Genomic DNA, 18,030 nt, shown 5'->3' with positions numbered 1-18,030 from the left:
TGATAAAGTTTGTACGAAAAATATAACTAAAAATTCATAAAATAAAATTTTCTGTAATTTGTTTCCAAGAAATTAAGGTTTAAAGCAAGTAATTTCCGATCCAGTATTATATTGACTTACATTTTTGTTGGCGACAGTGCTGATCATATGGAACTTTGTTTATTTGTCTTCGAGTCTGATTTGAAAGAGAAAATTTAAAGGGACAGAACACACCATGAGAATCTTTTAGAGAGTTTGAACAGAAGTATTCTACAAGGTATTTGAGCTTAAGACTATTTTTTATGGTCGTTTTGATCATGAAATTGCAAATCTATATAGTTGTATCTACATGCGTATGTAATATACGATATCATACGTAACATAATTTATTGAAAAATAACATTTTTGAACGCTAAATTTTTCAGCACTCTGGATTATGCATGAACCTAAACACACATATCAACCTGCGGTGTCTCATTTTTCCCATATCAATTTCCAGCACCTTGTTAAAATGATGCTCCGCTCTGTTCGGTACCTTCGTACAACTGGCAGCTACATTGGCCAATGCAAAACATTTTGCAGTAATGCAGCCGCCAATGATGCTACTAACTCGCAGAAAAATGAACATTTTGATATTGTCATCGCTGGCGGTGGGATGGTTGGAACCACAATGGCCTGCTCCTTGGGTAAAACAATACCATAAATACATATATACATAAGCGTTTTCTCATTCAGAGATTAATATTTTCTGCAGCTCGAAATGCAATGCTAAGGGACAAGAAAATATTGCTCTTGGAAGCTAGCCCAGCAAAGGAATACAGGTTGACTTCAAAATATAGCAACAGGGTCTCGGCCTTGAGCGAGGCCACAATAAGTCTGATGATGGAAATTGATGCCTGGCCATTAATTGAGGATGCCAGATATTGCCCAGTCAAAAAGATGCAGGTATTTGAATGACAAATGTAATAATAAATAAATTAATTAAAGTATCTTTAATTTCTAGGTCTGGGAAACTAGTTCTGAGGCTGTATTGAACTTCAACAATCCTCATATGGACGATCCAATTGCGTATATAGTCGAGAACGACGTTCTCTTGGGAGCTGTCTCCAAGATATTAACCGAAACTAATGCCTCTGTAAAATATGGGACTAAAATTGAGTCCTGTAACTTGCTGGATGCTGACGAGAAGCCAAAAGTGACACTGTCTTCAGGAGAGCAAATTTCTTGCAGCCTCTTGGTGAGTAGCTTCTTGATTATAAACATTTTTGGCTTTAAAAATTTTATTGCATTGAGAAAATTACACGGAAGAACTTAAATCAGGCATGACATTACCATTTGAATTATTAGGGATCAATGACTGCCTTCTAGCATTAGCAACCAGTTCTTGTCTCAAACATTCTATTTGACCTGCAAGATTGGTTATTCTTTGAGACAAACTGCTCTCAGCAGAAATACTTTGTTCTGATTTGTGCATTAGTATTCCTAGTTGGTTTTGAATTTGCTCAAGCAAGTGAGTGTCTATTCTAGAATGTTGTGCAGACGCTGTGCTGTACTGGGAGACGTTTCTGTTGTTCCTCAACATGGTGTCTTTATTTCTTTTTCGAGGACTCCGTGTTGCTACAAGACGGTAGCAGGCTTCAATCAGGTCTTTTGGAATGCGGGCTTCCCGTGGGTCATTCGGGCGAATGTAGAATGCCCACCTGTAGTTTGAGGCCACGAGAAGGGCGTTCTGGTGGCAGAAAGTCAAAATTCCATCCGGGATAAACTTCAGTAGTTTTGAGAATAGGAGAGATTCAATGTGTGAGACCAGTTCTGCCTGTTTACACAAATAATAGTAACTCGCTTTAATAATTATTAAATCTTAATTATTTACTTGTCGGACAAGACGGTCCAGGCCGGCTGACCTCTGCAATCCCTGAATGTCGCTCACTGCCAAGCCTACTAGCAGATTCATGAGCACAACTGTTGTCAAAACGACGAAAATGAAGAAAAGCAAGTGTAACGTCCCTTCGTAAATGACCGGATGCTCTTTACTGAAGAACATGTCTTCGTACTCAAACTCTCCGACCATCATTACCACCGTCTTCAGTAATCCAAGAGGCACAGTCCTGTGAAGCAAAATGTATAATATAATAATTTCTTTTTGATTGAAGAAGAATAGAAGCCGTACTTGAATGATGGATACCCTCGAAATAGGAGGGTGAAACTCAAGGCAAATGCAATCAGAAGACAGCTATAAGCCAGTAAAAACTTGACAAAGTTTGCGGCCACGGTGGTGAGCATCTGGATATAGAGCCCGAACATGGGAAATCGCCCAACCAACATCATTAGCTCTAGCCACGTGAAGAAAATTCCGAGAGCTGCTATGTGGTGCTGCCAAGAAGCAGTCAGTCTGGGCCTGTCCAGCCAAAGCGCCTCCACGCACGCAAACACAGTGGCAATGATCAGCCACTGCAGCCAGTTTTCCCATCGACGCATGTAGTGGAACTTCGCATGGGCCATTTGGAAGATTTCCTTCAGCACAAGCAGTATGTTCATCGACAAAAGGCCATAACCAAGAAAAGTAACGTACAGGGGCAGGTCACTGAGATTTAGGTTGGCTACTTCCCGTCCTGAAATGGAAATCAAGCTTTAGGATGAACAGACAACTAAAGTTATCTTGAGGGAACATACCCAAGTCAGCTCCAGTAGAGTTTGTTGTTGGTGCCTCGAGATAAACGGCCATCACAAAACTCGTGTGCAGAGCCACGAAGAGAGCGTGGAAAAGCAGGCTGATAAGGAAGAACTTTCTGATGTGCTTCCACTTCAAAAATAGAAAGGTTTGGCACAGCGGGTGCTGCAACAGGTGTCTTTGACCCGACTCAACAAAAGAGAGCAACAACTCTGCTTCCCCGTGACAAGTCCTAGGCACTAAAACACGGAAATCCAGCTTCAGGGTGCAATCTACGTCGCCAAGCTCGTGTTCGTGCAGCGAGATGCTGGCGTCAAGTCGGTCCACAAATCTTTGCAAGGCATCTGGAGTTCTCCTCACCATGAAGCTTAGGGCAGATACTCCTCCTTTTGTCCTTAAAAAAAGAATTTCAATTTATAGCAAAAGTGGCCTTAAGTTTTTATTAATATTTTGCGGCAAATGTTCCATGGTGCCACTTCTAAATTTTGCAGAACAATTTCAAACCTGGCAGTCACGTGCCCTCCGTGCCTGATGAGTAGCTCTACGCAGGAAGAAAATTCGCTGAGGGCCGCAATGTGCAGTGGAGTATAGCCAAAAGCATCTGGCCGGTTGACGTCGGCGCCATGCTCGACCAGCAGGCGGACGCACTCGCACGAACGTGACCCTTTGACTATGGCACTGTGCAGCGGCGTCCTGCCGCCGGTGTCAACGCTGTTGGGATCGGCGCCCCGCTGAAGGAGTAGCTCCAGCGTTTCTGCTGACTGCGCGAGGGCCGCAAGGTGTGCGGGCGTTTGACCGCGGGCGTTGCGAGCCTGAGGGCTAGCACCAGCGTCCAACAGCATGCGAGCACAGTCTGCATTGCCATCCTCGGCTGCAAGGTGAAGAGAGGTCGCTCTTTCCTGACCCACCTGTTAAACGGGGTTTGTTTTTTATTATGTCATTTAAAATAGTGTATAAAGGCAGGTAAAAAACCTCAGAGACTCGTTTTCCTTTAGTTTTAATTATTTAAAATTTCCAAGTTGTGATTGATTGAGCTTGGTCAAAATTACATTGCATTATCATATATTTTTTTGCAATAATATTTCATCTTTTTTGTTTTAGTCTAGTTTAAAATAATAAAATTGCGAGGAAACATTTGTTTCTAGCGATTAAGATTGACTGTCAAGTGTCACAATATAAATAAACAAATAATTACCTAGGTAATAGGTTTTTTAGTTATATTGAATATCTAAATTTCAAGTCATTGTGTTATTTTCTTACTCTCTCTGCTGGGCGATTGAAAAATAATCAAGATTTTCATTATAATTAATTTGCTCTTATTTTCAATTGAAATAAAAGCAAAATGCGCACATTTCAATCGTTTTAATGTCCCCAATTGCAAAGATATTTTTCATTCCTTTTTTACTTTCCAAATTTTTTTTTCGACAGCAAAGCGGTTAAATTCCCAACGCGCGTGCCGCCATTCACTGCCAAACAGTGTTTAGTTCGATCAATCGCCGCACCCAGTGGCGCCGTGAAGGCCAAAACAGTGCAATCAATGAATGGGAGACTAAAATTTGAAAAGATTTTAAAGATATTTTTGAATTTCATCCCAAAAAAGGTATGAAAAATTTAACAATAGTAGATGTGAATTATTTGTTCAGTATATTTTGTTCCAGGAATGATAGAATCAGCTAAATTGGTATTAAGTATTTTTGAATGGGTAACTCCTTTGCTTGCACTGTTTGTTACTTTCGGTTCCCACTCTAGCACTCCACTGACGTAAACAAATGACAATCGAGACGAGGTCCATTCGGGAAAATATAATTATTGTGAACCAATACAACACGAGCCTTCGTTAGGTTGCGAGTTGTGCAGGTTTTATTCGAAGTACATGACGCTTCGCCCGAGTGTGCACTGTTACCTGACCATCGCGCGTTGCCCATTATTCTGAATATTTCTGGTGGTATTCATTGAAACTTGGTGATTCCTTAGCCATGGTGCGGAACTGTGGCATCAAAAACTGTAAAAACAACAAGCAGAACTGCCCAGACAAGAAGTTTTTCCGGATACCTCGAATTCGTACGAATGCCACATATGAGATCGAATCGCTGTCACTCAAAAGAAGGTTAGCTTGGATCGCGGCGTTAGGGAAGCCCCCTAATGAACTGACTCTGAAGAAATTGGACAACACAGACATATGCCAGGATCATTTCGTTTCAGGTAATGCAGCAAATTTCAGTTACAAAACTTTGATTAGACCGAAACCGAAAGGAAGCGTTCTTCCACATTGCGTATGGAAAAATCACAGTTTCCGCCTTAGGAATTTTATTACAGCATATCAGATAAACTTTTTTATGCGCTACTAATAATTTTTGTTAGTTGGTAATTATGGTGGATTTAGATTATTGATTCACATTCAAAATTGGAATCTAGAATATTTTGAAGTTTTGGCATCTTTTAACCTTGACTCATTTTTTTCAATAGGAAAACCGGCCGAAATCAGGGAAATGACTGACGTAGATTGGGCCCCATCAGTGAATCTTAAAATCGAAGCGCCTGAAGTGAAAAAGGACTTAAAGAGGAAAAGGCTCTCCTTGCGCAGCAAGCAGCAATCTGAGAGTGTCGACAACGACAATCCAATGTACTTGCACGGCTTGGACCACGACTTCCAGGAGTCTTGCGCAGCGGAAATCAGAAGAGCCCAAGAGACTCTAGAAATCGCAGAAAAAATTGTGACTGAAACAGCAAGTGGCGAAAACAACGAGAATCTGCTTGATGGAAAACGAGTAGCTATGATTCAGAGGTCGCCGGCGCTGAAGAAGAAGAAGGCCCTCATTCCGACCGAGACGAACAAAGAAAAGTGGGATGATTATTTTAGTAGCAATCCTTTGAAGCTGGACATGGAGACCACTAGCAATCCTGAATAAACAAATGCATTAAGATTTCGTGATAGTAATTTCTGCATTTTTGTCTCAAGCTGGAGACGACCGTTTAACCTATGGAATAGTGTACGAAATGAAATTTTGTATTTTGTAACCTTATAAGTATTATGACACTCTCCTAGTTCTTCCTAATTTGTCTGCATTCCTCAGAGGATGTTTGCTTAAATCGATAGTTTTAAGAATGACTTTAGAGAGAATTATTTTTACACAATAAATCCTAATGCATCGTTTGTCTTAATTTTAACGCATCTTCCTTACCTGAACCCTCACGTCGGCTCCGCATTGAAGAAGCAGTCTCATACAGTCTGCAGCCCCTAATGCAGCTGCCAAGTGCAGTGGTGTTTCTGTGAATAGCTGAAATTCAAAAGAAAAAAATTACCAAACAACTGGCACATTTTTTATCTCTAAACCAACCAAATCCTTAAATAATAAACTCCTGACAGTTGTTTTAATTGGATGGCTGAGAGTTCAACACCTTGCGATAGAATTGAAATAATAATATTCTAAATTTCTACCCTTAACCTTAGCTTGTACCTGAGTGGTATTCGGAGCTGCTCCAGCGTCAAGCAGAAGTCTGACACAATCAGGACTTGCGGCCTGCACTGCGAGGTGAAGGGCACTCCGGCTTGCATTGTGTCCAGAAAGTCCAGTGTTGGGACTGGCACCTGCGTTTAGCAATAGCTTGACACTCGCTGGGCTAGCGGCGCCGGCAGCACAATGAAGAGGGGTACTTTTGTGGCAGCTATCCCAAGAGGACACATCAGCTCCAAATTTTATCAAAAGGGCCACGCAGTCGTCGGCTCCGGCACAACAGGCGAGATGAAGGGGCGTTCTGTGAGGAAATTTCACAGCATTAAAGTTTGCTTTTGAAGCCAGTTTTGTCGATGGAGAAACGGAAGGGTTAACTAAATCCTCAGGCCTGGAACACCTCAGCACGCTCATGAAATTGGGTTACAATAACCAGCAGCAGGAAATTTACGATGTGATACGGAAAACTGCTCTTCCTTTTTCGTCGGTACTTCTAATTCCAGTAAATAATGCCCGTGTGAATGAAGTATAAATTTTTTATATGGATTTCATAGAAAATTTAAATTAGTTAAAAGCTAAGTAAGATTGATTACTTTTTTATTAAATTTATTCAGCTTATTCCTCAGAGAATCGATTGGTCCTTGTGCAGTCCTTGGCTTACAGTTAATTGGTTCAAACTTGAGCAGTGAAATTTTTGTTTGTTTGTGGATTAAACTTTCTTGTAGAAAATTTTTTTCATACAGATTTCTAACCGCCAATTGACTATTAAAATTCGTAAAATTCAGCTTGGACTTGCAAACGTTGTGCATTCATGAAAGAGGCATCGAATTTTAATTTCTTCGTGGTTGTCAGTATAGTGTTCAATTACTTTTGATTCTCAATTGTCGCATGACTTGATAATTAACTATTAATTTCTCAGGGATGAATTGACTTTGTAATTGGACTGATGGTGCACTTGTCTCCTCACCTTCCTTTGGGGTCGCACGTATTTGAGGATGCGCCCTCGGCCAGCAGCTTGTGCGTGAGGCCGGTGAGGCCGTGCCAGGCGGCTATCAGCAGGGTGGTGTTGGCCACCGGTGAGTTGATGCCCTCGGTCATCACCATGTCGACCAACTTCTTCTCCTCGCCGCGGCTGGCCAGGTCCCACAGTCCCTCGGCCAGGGCTCGCAGCTCGCGCGCCACCTCGTTGGCTGACCACACGCCATCCCTGCCGCTGACCTCGATGGGCGCTCTTGACGGTCTTCGCTGGCGTGTCTCTTCGTCCAGCCGCGCCGACAGGTAGTCGTTGGCCATACTGTCCTCGGCCACCTCGTCGCTCGCCTCCGATGAGATGCTGCTGAATATTCCCTGGGCGCCCCAGTTGTGTTCCGAGTGCATCGAGCCCATTGAGTGCATTCCGTCCTGAAATTTAATTCAACACTCGAAAGGTTGTAACTTCCTTTACATTTAATTTAACTTGATAGTATTGCACACAGAGGGAATTAAATTAAGCTAAGAAAAATGATGGAGAACAAAAATTACTGCTATATTTTGTGTGGTTTAACGATTAACTCAGAACAGGTGACTTAAAGGGAACAAATTATCAAGATAATTATTATCTCTAGCATGTTCTTGTACCATGGACAGCTGCTGTTTTTGCTCCTGTGGCCTCAACCCTAACCTGCATCACAAAATCCCAGCAGCGCTGCTGTGTTTTCTCAGTTGTTTACTTCTTGCTCTCTTAGTGACAAAGAGTTAGAACCATCTTGAAAAATGTTTCTTATTGTTATTCTTTTTTACTCGCATTTCGACTTTTTTTAAACAAAGTGGTACAGAGTAAGCACACATAAAATCGGTATAAAAATTAAAATTTGCGTATTTAAAGGTGTATAGAATCTGGAGAGTTAAAGTAGTATAATTTATACATTATTTTTTTCCATATTCGATTTATAAAAAATCAAGATATTTTATAACTGAGAAATTGTACTAACTTCCTTGAAATTTGTCTATTTCTTTTACTTGCATTTGTTTTCCTTAGAGGCTTTCTCAAATTTGTTGCTTATATTTAAAACAATATTTTCTAAACTAAGCAATTCTTAATTTTTCTTAATTACCTCCTGGCGCAAGATTAAAGATATTCATTATTATAGGTTTGCTGCGCCATTAATTTTTTGCGATGGTTTAAAATCGGCTTACAATTGTAAATTGTACACATATATAAACAAGTGTCTGACGAACGCATAACTTTTGTCTGGGATAAAATACATCAAACGGTTTTAGGATGCTGAAAGTTTGTGCGACTTCGAATTCTCGCGAGGGTGGCAATGCATCAATCGCGCGCCGTCCTGTTTTGCAAAGCAGTTGCCGAGAGTGGCTGTAAAATTAAGTGTCGAATTATGCAGCCGTAAAAGCAAAAGCGCGGAAGGGCCTCTCTCATCTCGGCACCATCTTGATCGCTCGTCAAGTTTGAGGCAAAAAACGGGCGAATTCTTGGCCCAGCTCCAGAGATTCGCACGCGAAACTCGAGAGCACCCTCGGCATCGTAAATGTATGATGGACACGCGGGGAAGAATTTCCAGCCGCGCCGCTCTCGTGTTTATTATTTCAAAAGTGCGGCTGCTCGTTCATTGTTTACAGCAAGTGGCATTCGAGCAGGCCGAGATTTATGCCTGGCACCACAACTAACTGCCCTTCTCGTGCTAAATGAAACAAAAATACACCACGGCAGCATGCGCTCGATAAATGCAGCAGCAATCATACGCCTAGAAATAAGGCAATCGTTGCTGCTGCTTCTCCCGACTCTTCTAGTTTCGGCAATTTTCACTGGTAATTGGCCCACTAAATATAAGCTCTGAAAATAGAAAGCATTCTCTGCTACTATACTCTTCTCCACGCTGTATGGAACCCAGCTGTTTTATTTTGGTAGTTCACTAAAGTCAAATTTTTTTCCTGCCGTCTGTTAAGTCTATTAATAATGATGATTGCCACGAAACATAGATTTAAAATGGGAATTAAAAAAATATATTAATTGCACAAGAAAGACCTCGCCCAAATAGTTTTAGCGCATTTTTCGGCAGATGTTTCAACGCATTTAGAGTTTTCCTAACTTGGCATCAAAGAAATATTTGTGAATTATAGAAAAAAAAAATAGATCTAGACAAAGTCCGATCTTTAAAAACACGGCTTTTACGCAACTTTCACGAACAAGGGGTTTAGGTTGGAACCTGCAACTAGAGTCGTGAGCATAAATTAACTTTCATTTTAAACCAGGAAAAAGTGTCCTTCTTTAATTTCTACAAGTAATTTTTAATTTAATATAGCTTTTAAATTAGAAGAATCTGAACGCCTGCAAGGGCTTAGACTTTTCATTTTCAATTATTAGTGCAAATTTAGCAATGAACGTGAGTAGAGGTTGTTTTCGAAAGTTAATATCACTTCCATGTTAATCAAAATTTCATTAAAGAGCTGCCACAAAAGGAAAGCAAGCGCAATGTTCCTGGTTATGCCGTTAGCTGTAACCATTTCGACTGTTTTCGGCCAGCAATAGTCATTGCATGACATTTGCACCCAACATTTTAATCCACTTTAAACCGTTTTATTTTTCAAAACAATTGAGCTATATTGATAAATAAAATACAATTTAATTTTCACGGTGATCAATGAATCGTCATAAATGAAAGGCGTATATTTAAATGGAGTGTAGCACAAAAAATTATCATATTCATCCAATTTTAAATGCTTTCTTATTTATTATTATAGATGTTTATTCTCATAGATCTCTCAATCCACACTTTAAAGAAAATCATGCAGATGTTCTGTCATTTAATCACAAATTCAAATTGTACGCATTTTGTGATTATTTAATTACTGCTCAACAAGTGGGGGTGGTGGTGGTGCTGGTTAGTGATTCAATTCAATTTTCGTTAGTTGCTGAGGAGACTCACTTGGGCAAAAACGTCGTCGGTGGTTTCGGCCATTGATCTGAGTGTTTCACGCCGTCTGTCTTCTCATCGCGCCCTCGGCTTAAGTGCTTTTTCAGTTTGTGGACTGGAAGCTACGGGCAGCGTTTCACAACTCGGCCGCTCCTCTCCGCGGCACTTTTTCTCGGATAATTTTCCCCACCCGCGTCGCAGCCCAAAATAGCCACGGCTAATTTATTAAACATTTGTCAAGTTGCTGTTTTATGGAATCTAATTAGCCAGATCCGCTTTGAAGGGGCCACTTGCTGGCCGTGCAAGCAATTAAAGCAGACGCCGAAATCACCGGCGAATGTGTTGTTTTTAATTAGTAAAATCAAAAGCACTCGCTCGCCTTGTTGAGTGTGTAAAGATCTTCTCACATCGTAAATCACTTTGGTGCCAACAGGATGGAGAAGTAATATTAAATTTTATGTCGTGGTTCCTGGTGTTAATTCTGATTCATTAATTACATGCGCAAAAACTTTGTAATTCATCATTTGTATGAACTTGTTGCAGATTGGAGCCGACGGTGCTGGATCTCAAGTCAGAAAGGCCATTGGCGGAAAGTATCTTTCTTGGAACTATGACTACATGGGAGTAGTTGCTACTCTCAAATTTTCAGAGGTATTTTTCCATTTACAGCTTATCCATATTCATTGTATCAATCTGGCTACATTATTTTAAGTTTCTTTCGTGGATGCAACTGTTAAAAAATTCAATTTAAAATCAGCAAGTCATGTTGCAATAATTGTTGAAATTCAAATCTTTGATAAATTTAGTCTGATTTGAAACGGAGGTTTGTACATTTAATCATTTTAAACTACCCAACTATCTCAACAGTTTTCATTTCAAGATTCTAACTATATTTTTTCTATTAAAAAGGCACAGATGTGAAGACAAAATTAGCCCTTTTTGAGATTTTTCCCGATATAACTAGTTTGTGATAACGTGTGAATTTGTCCCCGCAGGCGACGAGCAACGTGGTGGCCTGGCAGAGGTTCCTTCCAACTGGCCCCATCGCCCTGCTGCCTGTAAGTGTGTATTTTTACAGTTTCCTCGCGTTTTCCACTAAAAAGTCGTTTGCTTGCAGCTGAATGACGAGATGAGCTCGCTGGTGTGGTCGCTGCCCAACGACAGAGCCAAGCAAGTGCTTGAACTCTCTGCCGAGTCCTTCGTTGACGCAGTCAATGACGCATTTGTAAGCAACTCAATCCGTTACTGTCCTTTGCATGTGTTTTCCCCCGGTGACAAATCGCAAGGCCGCCCGGGCAATCACGATTAGGAATCTATTAAAAGTCAAGGCGCCATGTGACCGTGTTCAAATTTCTTGCCATCATCTTTGACGAGGTTGAATTATTTTCTTGGCATGACTAGAGATTCGGACTAAAATATTTAGATCAGTCATAAAAAGAGTCATTTAAATGAAGCCATAAAGTTCTAAGAAGGAACGGAGTAAACGTTGTTTGCGAATTAGGGCTTCAGAACTAGTTGAACAAATAAATGGCTTGACTTTCCTTTGAGTCATAAGGAAATTTATTCATTCCATTTACCCTTCATGTTAAAACAAACTGAACTGAAATGTTTCTTTTCACAATGCAGAACAGTCATGTTCATTAGGTTAAAAATTCCCGTTTATTCATTTCATATGTAACTAAACAATTCCTTTCTAAGCTCTGCCAAATTTTTTTCTTGGTTATAGCATTTCCAACGTTTATAAATTTAAAATTCTAGAGTGTTTATTCTTGATGAATCATCAACATCTAATTTTAAAACTGTCATTGTCAATATCAGTGGAAGCAGCACAAGCAGGAGCAGGTGGTGGTAGACACGACGCGCAGCCTGGGCAGAACGCTGGCCTCTATTCTGCCCTTCTCGACCTCCAGCCCTGGTTCCCAGCAGCTGCAGCCGACAGTCGCGTCCGTCGAGGAGGGCAGCAGGGCAGCCTTTCCTCTGGGCTTTGGCCACGCATCTTACTACGCGAGACTAGGCGCGGTACTTATTGGGTTAGTAATTGCAAGGCCTTTATACCATGCATGAAAATACTTACGCTTCTTAGAATTATTTTTTATTATTTACACATTCAAGAGAAACATAGCATAAAAAATATAAAATAAGTAAAGTAGCACAAATTTTTTAAAAGAAACATGGCAATTTGGCTGATACGTAAATGTATCTCAAATAACTACTGGTCGCAGTTTTGGGCAAGTTTAATTTGTAAACGAGAGTTGTTAACGCAGAGAGGGTGGGTTTGTGGCATTTATAGAATTCGTCACTTGTTTCTCTTTTATTTTTGCTCCCTGTCTCGACATAAGAGAGCGCAGACAGTCGTTTTCTGCGTCCGTAATTTAGAATCCTCTGCAGTTATGGATTTTGATTTTGAATTTCTGCTGATGGGGTATGAGAGAGATGATTTTTCTCTACATCGTTTCTTTTAGCCGCCCATATCCTGTTTAAAAATTGATTTTGAGCCGTTGGTAATTAGTTAAATACATAGGTTTTAAAATAAAAATTGCACTTCAATGCAAAATTGAATATGAAAAAAATTTAAAAAGTCTTTCATTATTCGTATACACAAGGAGTGGCATTTTAAAGTGTAAATACTGACTTTTCTCCTCGCTAGCCAAAGATAGTCCAAAAGCTAGAATTTCACAAAGTCCTCAAAAGTATTCGAGTCAAGAAATGAACCTCCCAAAAATGTGGCGAATTTATTTTTAAATTAAATATTGCTACTTAATAAATAAAGAAAAACTTTTATTTCGTTGCAGGGATGCCGCCCACAGAATCCACCCTCTGGCCGGTCAGGGCGTGAATCTGGGCTTTGGAGACGTCAAGTGCCTAGCTGAAATTCTTGCAACCAGTGCCCAAAACGGGACGCCGCTGGGTAATGCTCGTTTAACGCTTCTCTAAAGGTTTGATTCAAAATATTTTCAGGACAACTGAAGCCTCTGCTGGACTACGAGCGGCAGCGGCAGCTGCACAACCTACCCTTGATGCTGGGGGTTGACGGCCTGCACCGTCTCTACACTGCTAACAACACGGTGGCCGCGCTGGCAAGAGGAGTCGGGGTCACTGTGGTGGAGGCACTCACGCCCCTCAAAGGATTTTTTGCAAAATACGCCGCCAGTTGAGTCTTGTTTTAAAAGATTAAAAGTCTAAGTATCATCCATGTTGAATTCGCTTGTTTTAATTTTTTATTTTAGCCCATCTAACTAAAAAGTGATAAGAGCCTCTTTGGTTTATAATAATTGAATTTTTTTTAATAGCTCAATAACCTCATCAAATATAATATCTGGTTTTTATGCCACTCCTTAGTTTGCCATTAAATAAAAAACAAAAGGTTCTACCGCTTGTGCTTATTCTTCTAGCAGTTTCCTTTATTTTTTATGTAGGTAAAAACAGTTGGCAATGAAAAGCTGTGGGTTAATTTTAATATTTTTATGCGTTTTTATTTTTCATTATGTACCATAATAATTAAATAATGTGAAAACCAAAGTTGATTTTATTTCATCCTGGACGATCTTTGATCAGAGAAAGAAATTTCCTGATTCTTCAATTATTTTATTTTTCATCAACCGTGTTGTTCTCCGTGATCATTTTTTATGTCATTAAATCGTGTTTATTCATGCTATGGTAGTGGATATAATTTAATGTTGTGTCTTGTTCACATTTTGTGTGTATGTGTGATGCGCGCGCAATTAGTCGATGATGAATGAGAATGGATGCTTTTTTATTACACAATTCAATTATTATACCATAATGCAGTGAAATCACAGCCTAAGATAGTCTCTGAAATATATACACTGTTACAATTTTTGCAATTATTATTAACCGGTTTAATAATAATCATGTTCGTATTCAAAACGATAAGTTCAGAGAAGAGGTTTCAACGCATTTTTGTCCAAGTACAATGTGTGTTTGGTAATTATACTTTTTGTCTCGGTTTGTGCTACCTGGAGGGGATCTCGAAGAGTTTGCATTAGTCTGGGACACGTAATAATTTTTACTGCAGCGAAGAGAGTCTATATAAGAAACGGCGAAACTATGATCGTGAAAAAAGTTGCCAACCAGATCGATAATTTTGATACTGAGAAAAATGTAACAATCGTGACATCATCTAGATGGAGAATATATAATAATTAATTTTTTCCAGATTATACACATGAAAATAGACGGGTAAACTTTTTTGTTACTTTTAATAGTAATATATTCCACTGGCCGATAATATTTTGTTCATTTTTCTGCTATTTGATAAATAAGAAAGGTTGCACATCTGGACAGTTATCTTCTTTTCGCAGTTCTACATAACAATTGCATTTTTCTTTTGCTTCTCTTTTTATAAGACGAGTTACACATTTTTTGAGCAAACTGACATGAATCGCTTCCATTTCAGATCTAATGATCTTCTATTTAAGACTTATACTCTTACAATACGGATGATGTGTATGTGTAGCTAATGGAAACGAGATGCTATCACTTACGGTAGAAACAAACCAGCGATAAAATGACCACTATACAGACTGTTGACAGATGCGGCGGACATTTACGCACACATACAGAGTTCCCGTTCGCACACATGTTTCTCTAGTACTTTTATTATTTTCACCTTGCATATATTTTATAGTGTATTCGTATCATCGTATTTTCTCGTGGGAAAAGGCTGTTGGCCCCGGAAAAAGAAATAATGATGTAAAACAAAAATAAAAAATCGGCTAAATCAATTGCGAATTATATTTTATTAATTATTTATTTTCTTTCATAGATCTATATGCTATATACAAAATTTACAAGTGCTTATTAATAATTAGGCGACAGGGATTTTTTTAGTGTTTTCGCTTTTCCATATAATTTGCTTTTCTTAAAGAGGTGGGTTTTTTTACAGCAACAACAAGTGGTAATAGTTTTTCTTTGCCTTAAGTAGTACAATGTTTGATGCATTCTTTAATAATTATAATAATTTATGATTATTATCATAATTAGTATTATTTTTTCTCGTAGAGATAGATAGACAGGGACTTCAGAGTTTTGCATTGCATTATCCATCGAGTTTTCCAAAAGTAAACTAATTAAGTCATGTTCTTACGTACTAAATAAATAAATTAGTAAATCAAATGACGTTCAACAGTGTGTGACTCCCGAGTATAACCATCGTCAACGAAAGAACAGAAATGATCAATCCACTGATCTTGTGCTTTGCACTCACGTGTGACAGCAGAGAACCAACAGAAAGAGAATCCAAAAAAATATAAGAGACATATAAAAATAAGTTCTTGCTCCTTAACATCAGTGTCTGTTACATAATAAAGTGGTAGTAGCAGTAGTAGTACTTTGATGACGAGAGTAGGCCTAATAATATTGGATATTATCATGTGAGTGAGTGTGTGTGTTCTTTTCAGTGTCGGTGTGTTCTTTTTGAAGAATAACAATTTTTATCATTATACTTTTGCCTTTATCTCTATTGTAATAATAACCATTATTAACTTATGCCTTCGCAAAGATAGAGAGGTGATGGAAGCTTCTTTTCTGTTTTACACTCAGCATTAGCGTGTGTGTGTGTGTGTTTACGTGACTGGATACTCGAGATGCTAGGCACCCGTGCGTTCGCTCTCTCGTGTTCTCAACACCCAAAAAACCAACATCGAACAATAGTGAGTGAGTGTGAGCAAGATAGTGAGAGCACAATCAGCCGCGGATACCATCGGCCACGTTAGCTAGCTGCGCTTGATCGAGTCTTACGGGTCCGAGTGACAAACAGTTCCAAGTGTTTGTCGTGTTTGTGAGCGAGTTAAGTGTTGGTGGCCACCACGATCATCAGGTGAGAGATGTTCTTGACGCGGCTCATCAGGTCCGGCGCGATCAGGCCCAATTGGTCGGTGGCGTACTTACAGCTCGGGAAGATGTGCACCACATATGAGTGCTGCAAAAGTGGTCATAACAAATTAATACATGGAAAGGAAGTGAGGAATTGAAAATTAAAAAGGTTGACTGTACTGCAATAATCCTGGTTTTATTCATGAGGCAAGTAAATAATAAAATTTGTTCCTCGATAACTTGAAAACTGCAATTAGTGAAGAGTGCTCAACAAACATTTTTTTTGATTATTAAAATATTTTAAGGAGAAGAAAACAAAAAATGTTATTTAAAATGTGGTACCACCATAAGGTAAATATTGAAGATTTTTATACAGGGTTCAATTCTGAAAATATCCATTAACATGCTAGAATTGTCAGACATTAAAAAAAAATATTAAAAAAATCATGATTTTCGGCTTCAGTTTTTTAAGGATCTAACAATTAAATAAAAATTTTAAGGGCTAAAAAATGACACTTACAGTTGCTTGCGGGTTTTCTTGGCTCTGTGTATTGACTATGCCCGCAGCAGACTTCTGGGTCAGGTAGTTATGGAATCCGCCATAGAGACTGCTGGTCTGCACGATGATGTCGTCCTCGTTGGCGCCGCACGGCAGCGCGAGCAGCACACAGTGCTCCTTGTCAGCCTGAGAGAGCGAGAATTAGATCTAATTCTTCAAAAGCAATGGTGAAAACCCATACCTGGATCTTTCGTGTGACGCCTTCGAGTTGGCTGGTCTCGAGCCTCATTCTCTGGGCGATTTTGAGTATGGCGGCATTGCTGCCCTCATTCCGCGGCAAAGAGTCTTTGGCGATGAACTTGCTGCCGTGGACAAAGTGCATTTGCACGTTGGCAACGTCGTTCTTCAAGCTCAGCGTGCCTTGCCATACAATTGGATAACGCTGAAACGACAGGGAAATTGGTTAGAGAATGTGCGTCATTGATCAGATAATTTCTGCATATTGCAAGTGGTTGCAGTGTTTGAAAAAAAAACGATATCCTCATATATCTTGCATAATGAAGGACTGTTGGAATTAACACGCTCTGAATAATTAAGGCATTAAAAACACCTGGGCAGTACTAGATAAAATATTAAATTAACTTATAGTGAACAGGAATGGGCAGTGATTAAACCCAGATTATTTATTAATTTTCAGACACGAGATTTATCAATGAAGGGATGGTAGTTCATTAATTGAGACTATTTAATTTAGAGGGAAGGAAATTCCCTTGCAACTCCACTTGATACGTTAAACCTTAAGATTTATTTCAATGCTCATCAATACAAAAACTACTACTTGGGCTGAAGAAATACTTGCAGATGGATTATTAATACCAGACCTATGATTATTTATTAATGTAATTATTTACGCGGAACTCACTTCAAATAGTTCGTGGGGTTGACTCGTCTGCATGAGAGGAGTAGAGAGGGTGGACACGGTCGGCGGAGCCTCGGCAGCGGGGATGGGGTGCACCCTTGTGTGGCCAGCCCCTGCTGGAGGCATGCGATGGTGCGCTGGGGGCGGCTCGTGTCTGTTATAATCTTCCTCGTACATTAAGTATTGCTGATTGAGGTGGCTCGGGAGGGCGATGGGCCGCGGGGGCAGCACGCCGCGCTCGTCGACAAGGTGGTGTATCAGCCGCTGGCCGCCGTAAACGGTGGCCACCTGCGGAGAGTCGGTGCTGCGGTCGTGCGGCGACAGCAGGTGCGCCGACGGCACTGGGCCGTGCCTCGTGCCGCGGCTCGCTGGCCGCCGCAGCTCCAGCGGTGGACTGTGCACTCCCATGGCTTCGCCGCCTGCTTCCGGCTGGTCGGCTTTCTGCGTCTCCAACCCTGGAATGGCCGGTGAACGAACTGCGCCTGCGAAATGAAGATATGGTCTTAGAATAAAAAATATCTTGGTGACAACAATTCAATTTTAAGTATTCGCAAATTCAATTATCTTAAAAATCAAAACTATAAAAAAATACTGATGGAGGAAAATTAATGAAAATTCATAAATGCAACTCTTTATTAGCACCATCAGCAAAAGGTTGGTTTTTGATAATTTCATAACTTCTATTTGAAATTTTCAGTCAATTTTAATAATGACGAGTAAAAAATTCGCATAGATTAGGGATAAAATATATAATTTAGCAGTTT

The 18,030-nt window shown here is 39.9% G+C and overlaps 4 protein-coding genes across 11 annotated transcripts in view; 2 read left to right on the top strand and 2 right to left on the bottom strand.

Annotated features, from left to right (window-relative positions):
* The first annotated feature begins 143 nt into the window (after positions 1-143).
* On the top strand, positions 144-13,798 carry Coq6 (ubiquinone biosynthesis protein COQ6, mitochondrial). Its single transcript, XM_065485115.1, has 10 exons — positions 144-256; positions 479-665; positions 734-924; positions 983-1,216; positions 10,557-10,664; positions 11,009-11,071; positions 11,131-11,238; positions 11,832-12,043; positions 12,806-12,921; positions 12,972-13,798. Exons 2-10 carry the CDS (start codon positions 491-493, stop codon positions 13,166-13,168), a joined length of 1,404 nt encoding a protein of 467 aa, XP_065341187.1. The 5' UTR covers positions 144-256; positions 479-490; the 3' UTR covers positions 13,169-13,798.
* On the bottom strand, positions 1,251-10,164 carry LOC135940282 (transient receptor potential channel pyrexia-like). Its single transcript, XM_065485109.1, has 9 exons — positions 10,026-10,164; positions 7,070-7,503; positions 6,109-6,406; positions 5,833-5,928; positions 3,155-3,558; positions 2,653-3,044; positions 2,150-2,591; positions 1,853-2,087; positions 1,251-1,795 (listed from the first exon to the last, which is right to left on the bottom strand). The coding sequence occupies exons 1-9, from the start codon at positions 10,056-10,058 to the stop codon at positions 1,277-1,279; spliced, it is 2,853 nt and encodes a 950-aa protein (XP_065341181.1). The 5' UTR covers positions 10,059-10,164; the 3' UTR covers positions 1,251-1,276.
* Positions 3,719-5,812, top strand: LOC135940300 (uncharacterized). The gene is made up of 2 exons (XM_065485137.1): positions 3,719-4,852; positions 5,117-5,812. Exons 1-2 carry the CDS (start codon positions 4,627-4,629, stop codon positions 5,557-5,559), a joined length of 669 nt encoding a protein of 222 aa, XP_065341209.1. The 5' UTR covers positions 3,719-4,626; the 3' UTR covers positions 5,560-5,812.
* Positions 13,799-14,754: 956 nt separating the features above from the next.
* The window catches only part of spen (split ends), a 64,582-nt gene continuing 61,306 nt past the window's right edge, over positions 14,755-18,030 (bottom strand). For all 8 annotated transcript variants that reach the window (XM_065485095.1, XM_065485102.1, XM_065485100.1 and 5 more), the window contains 4 exons: positions 17,270-17,748; positions 16,589-16,789; positions 16,369-16,533; positions 14,755-15,954 (listed from right to left, as the gene is read on the bottom strand). In XM_065485095.1, coding sequence (XP_065341167.1) covers positions 15,823-15,954; positions 16,369-16,533; positions 16,589-16,789; positions 17,270-17,748 — 977 coding nt within the window. In that variant the 3' untranslated portion in view covers positions 14,755-15,822. The remainder of the gene's footprint in view (positions 15,955-16,368; positions 16,534-16,588; positions 16,790-17,269; positions 17,749-18,030) is intronic.

Source organism: Cloeon dipterum, chromosome 3 (assembly GCF_949628265.1).
Source record: "Cloeon dipterum chromosome 3, ieCloDipt1.1, whole genome shotgun sequence".
NCBI classification, from domain to species: domain Eukaryota; kingdom Metazoa; phylum Arthropoda; class Insecta; order Ephemeroptera; family Baetidae; genus Cloeon; species Cloeon dipterum.
The sequence above is the reverse complement of the archived record's forward strand: the minus strand, read 5'-3'. Positions and strand labels throughout refer to the sequence as shown.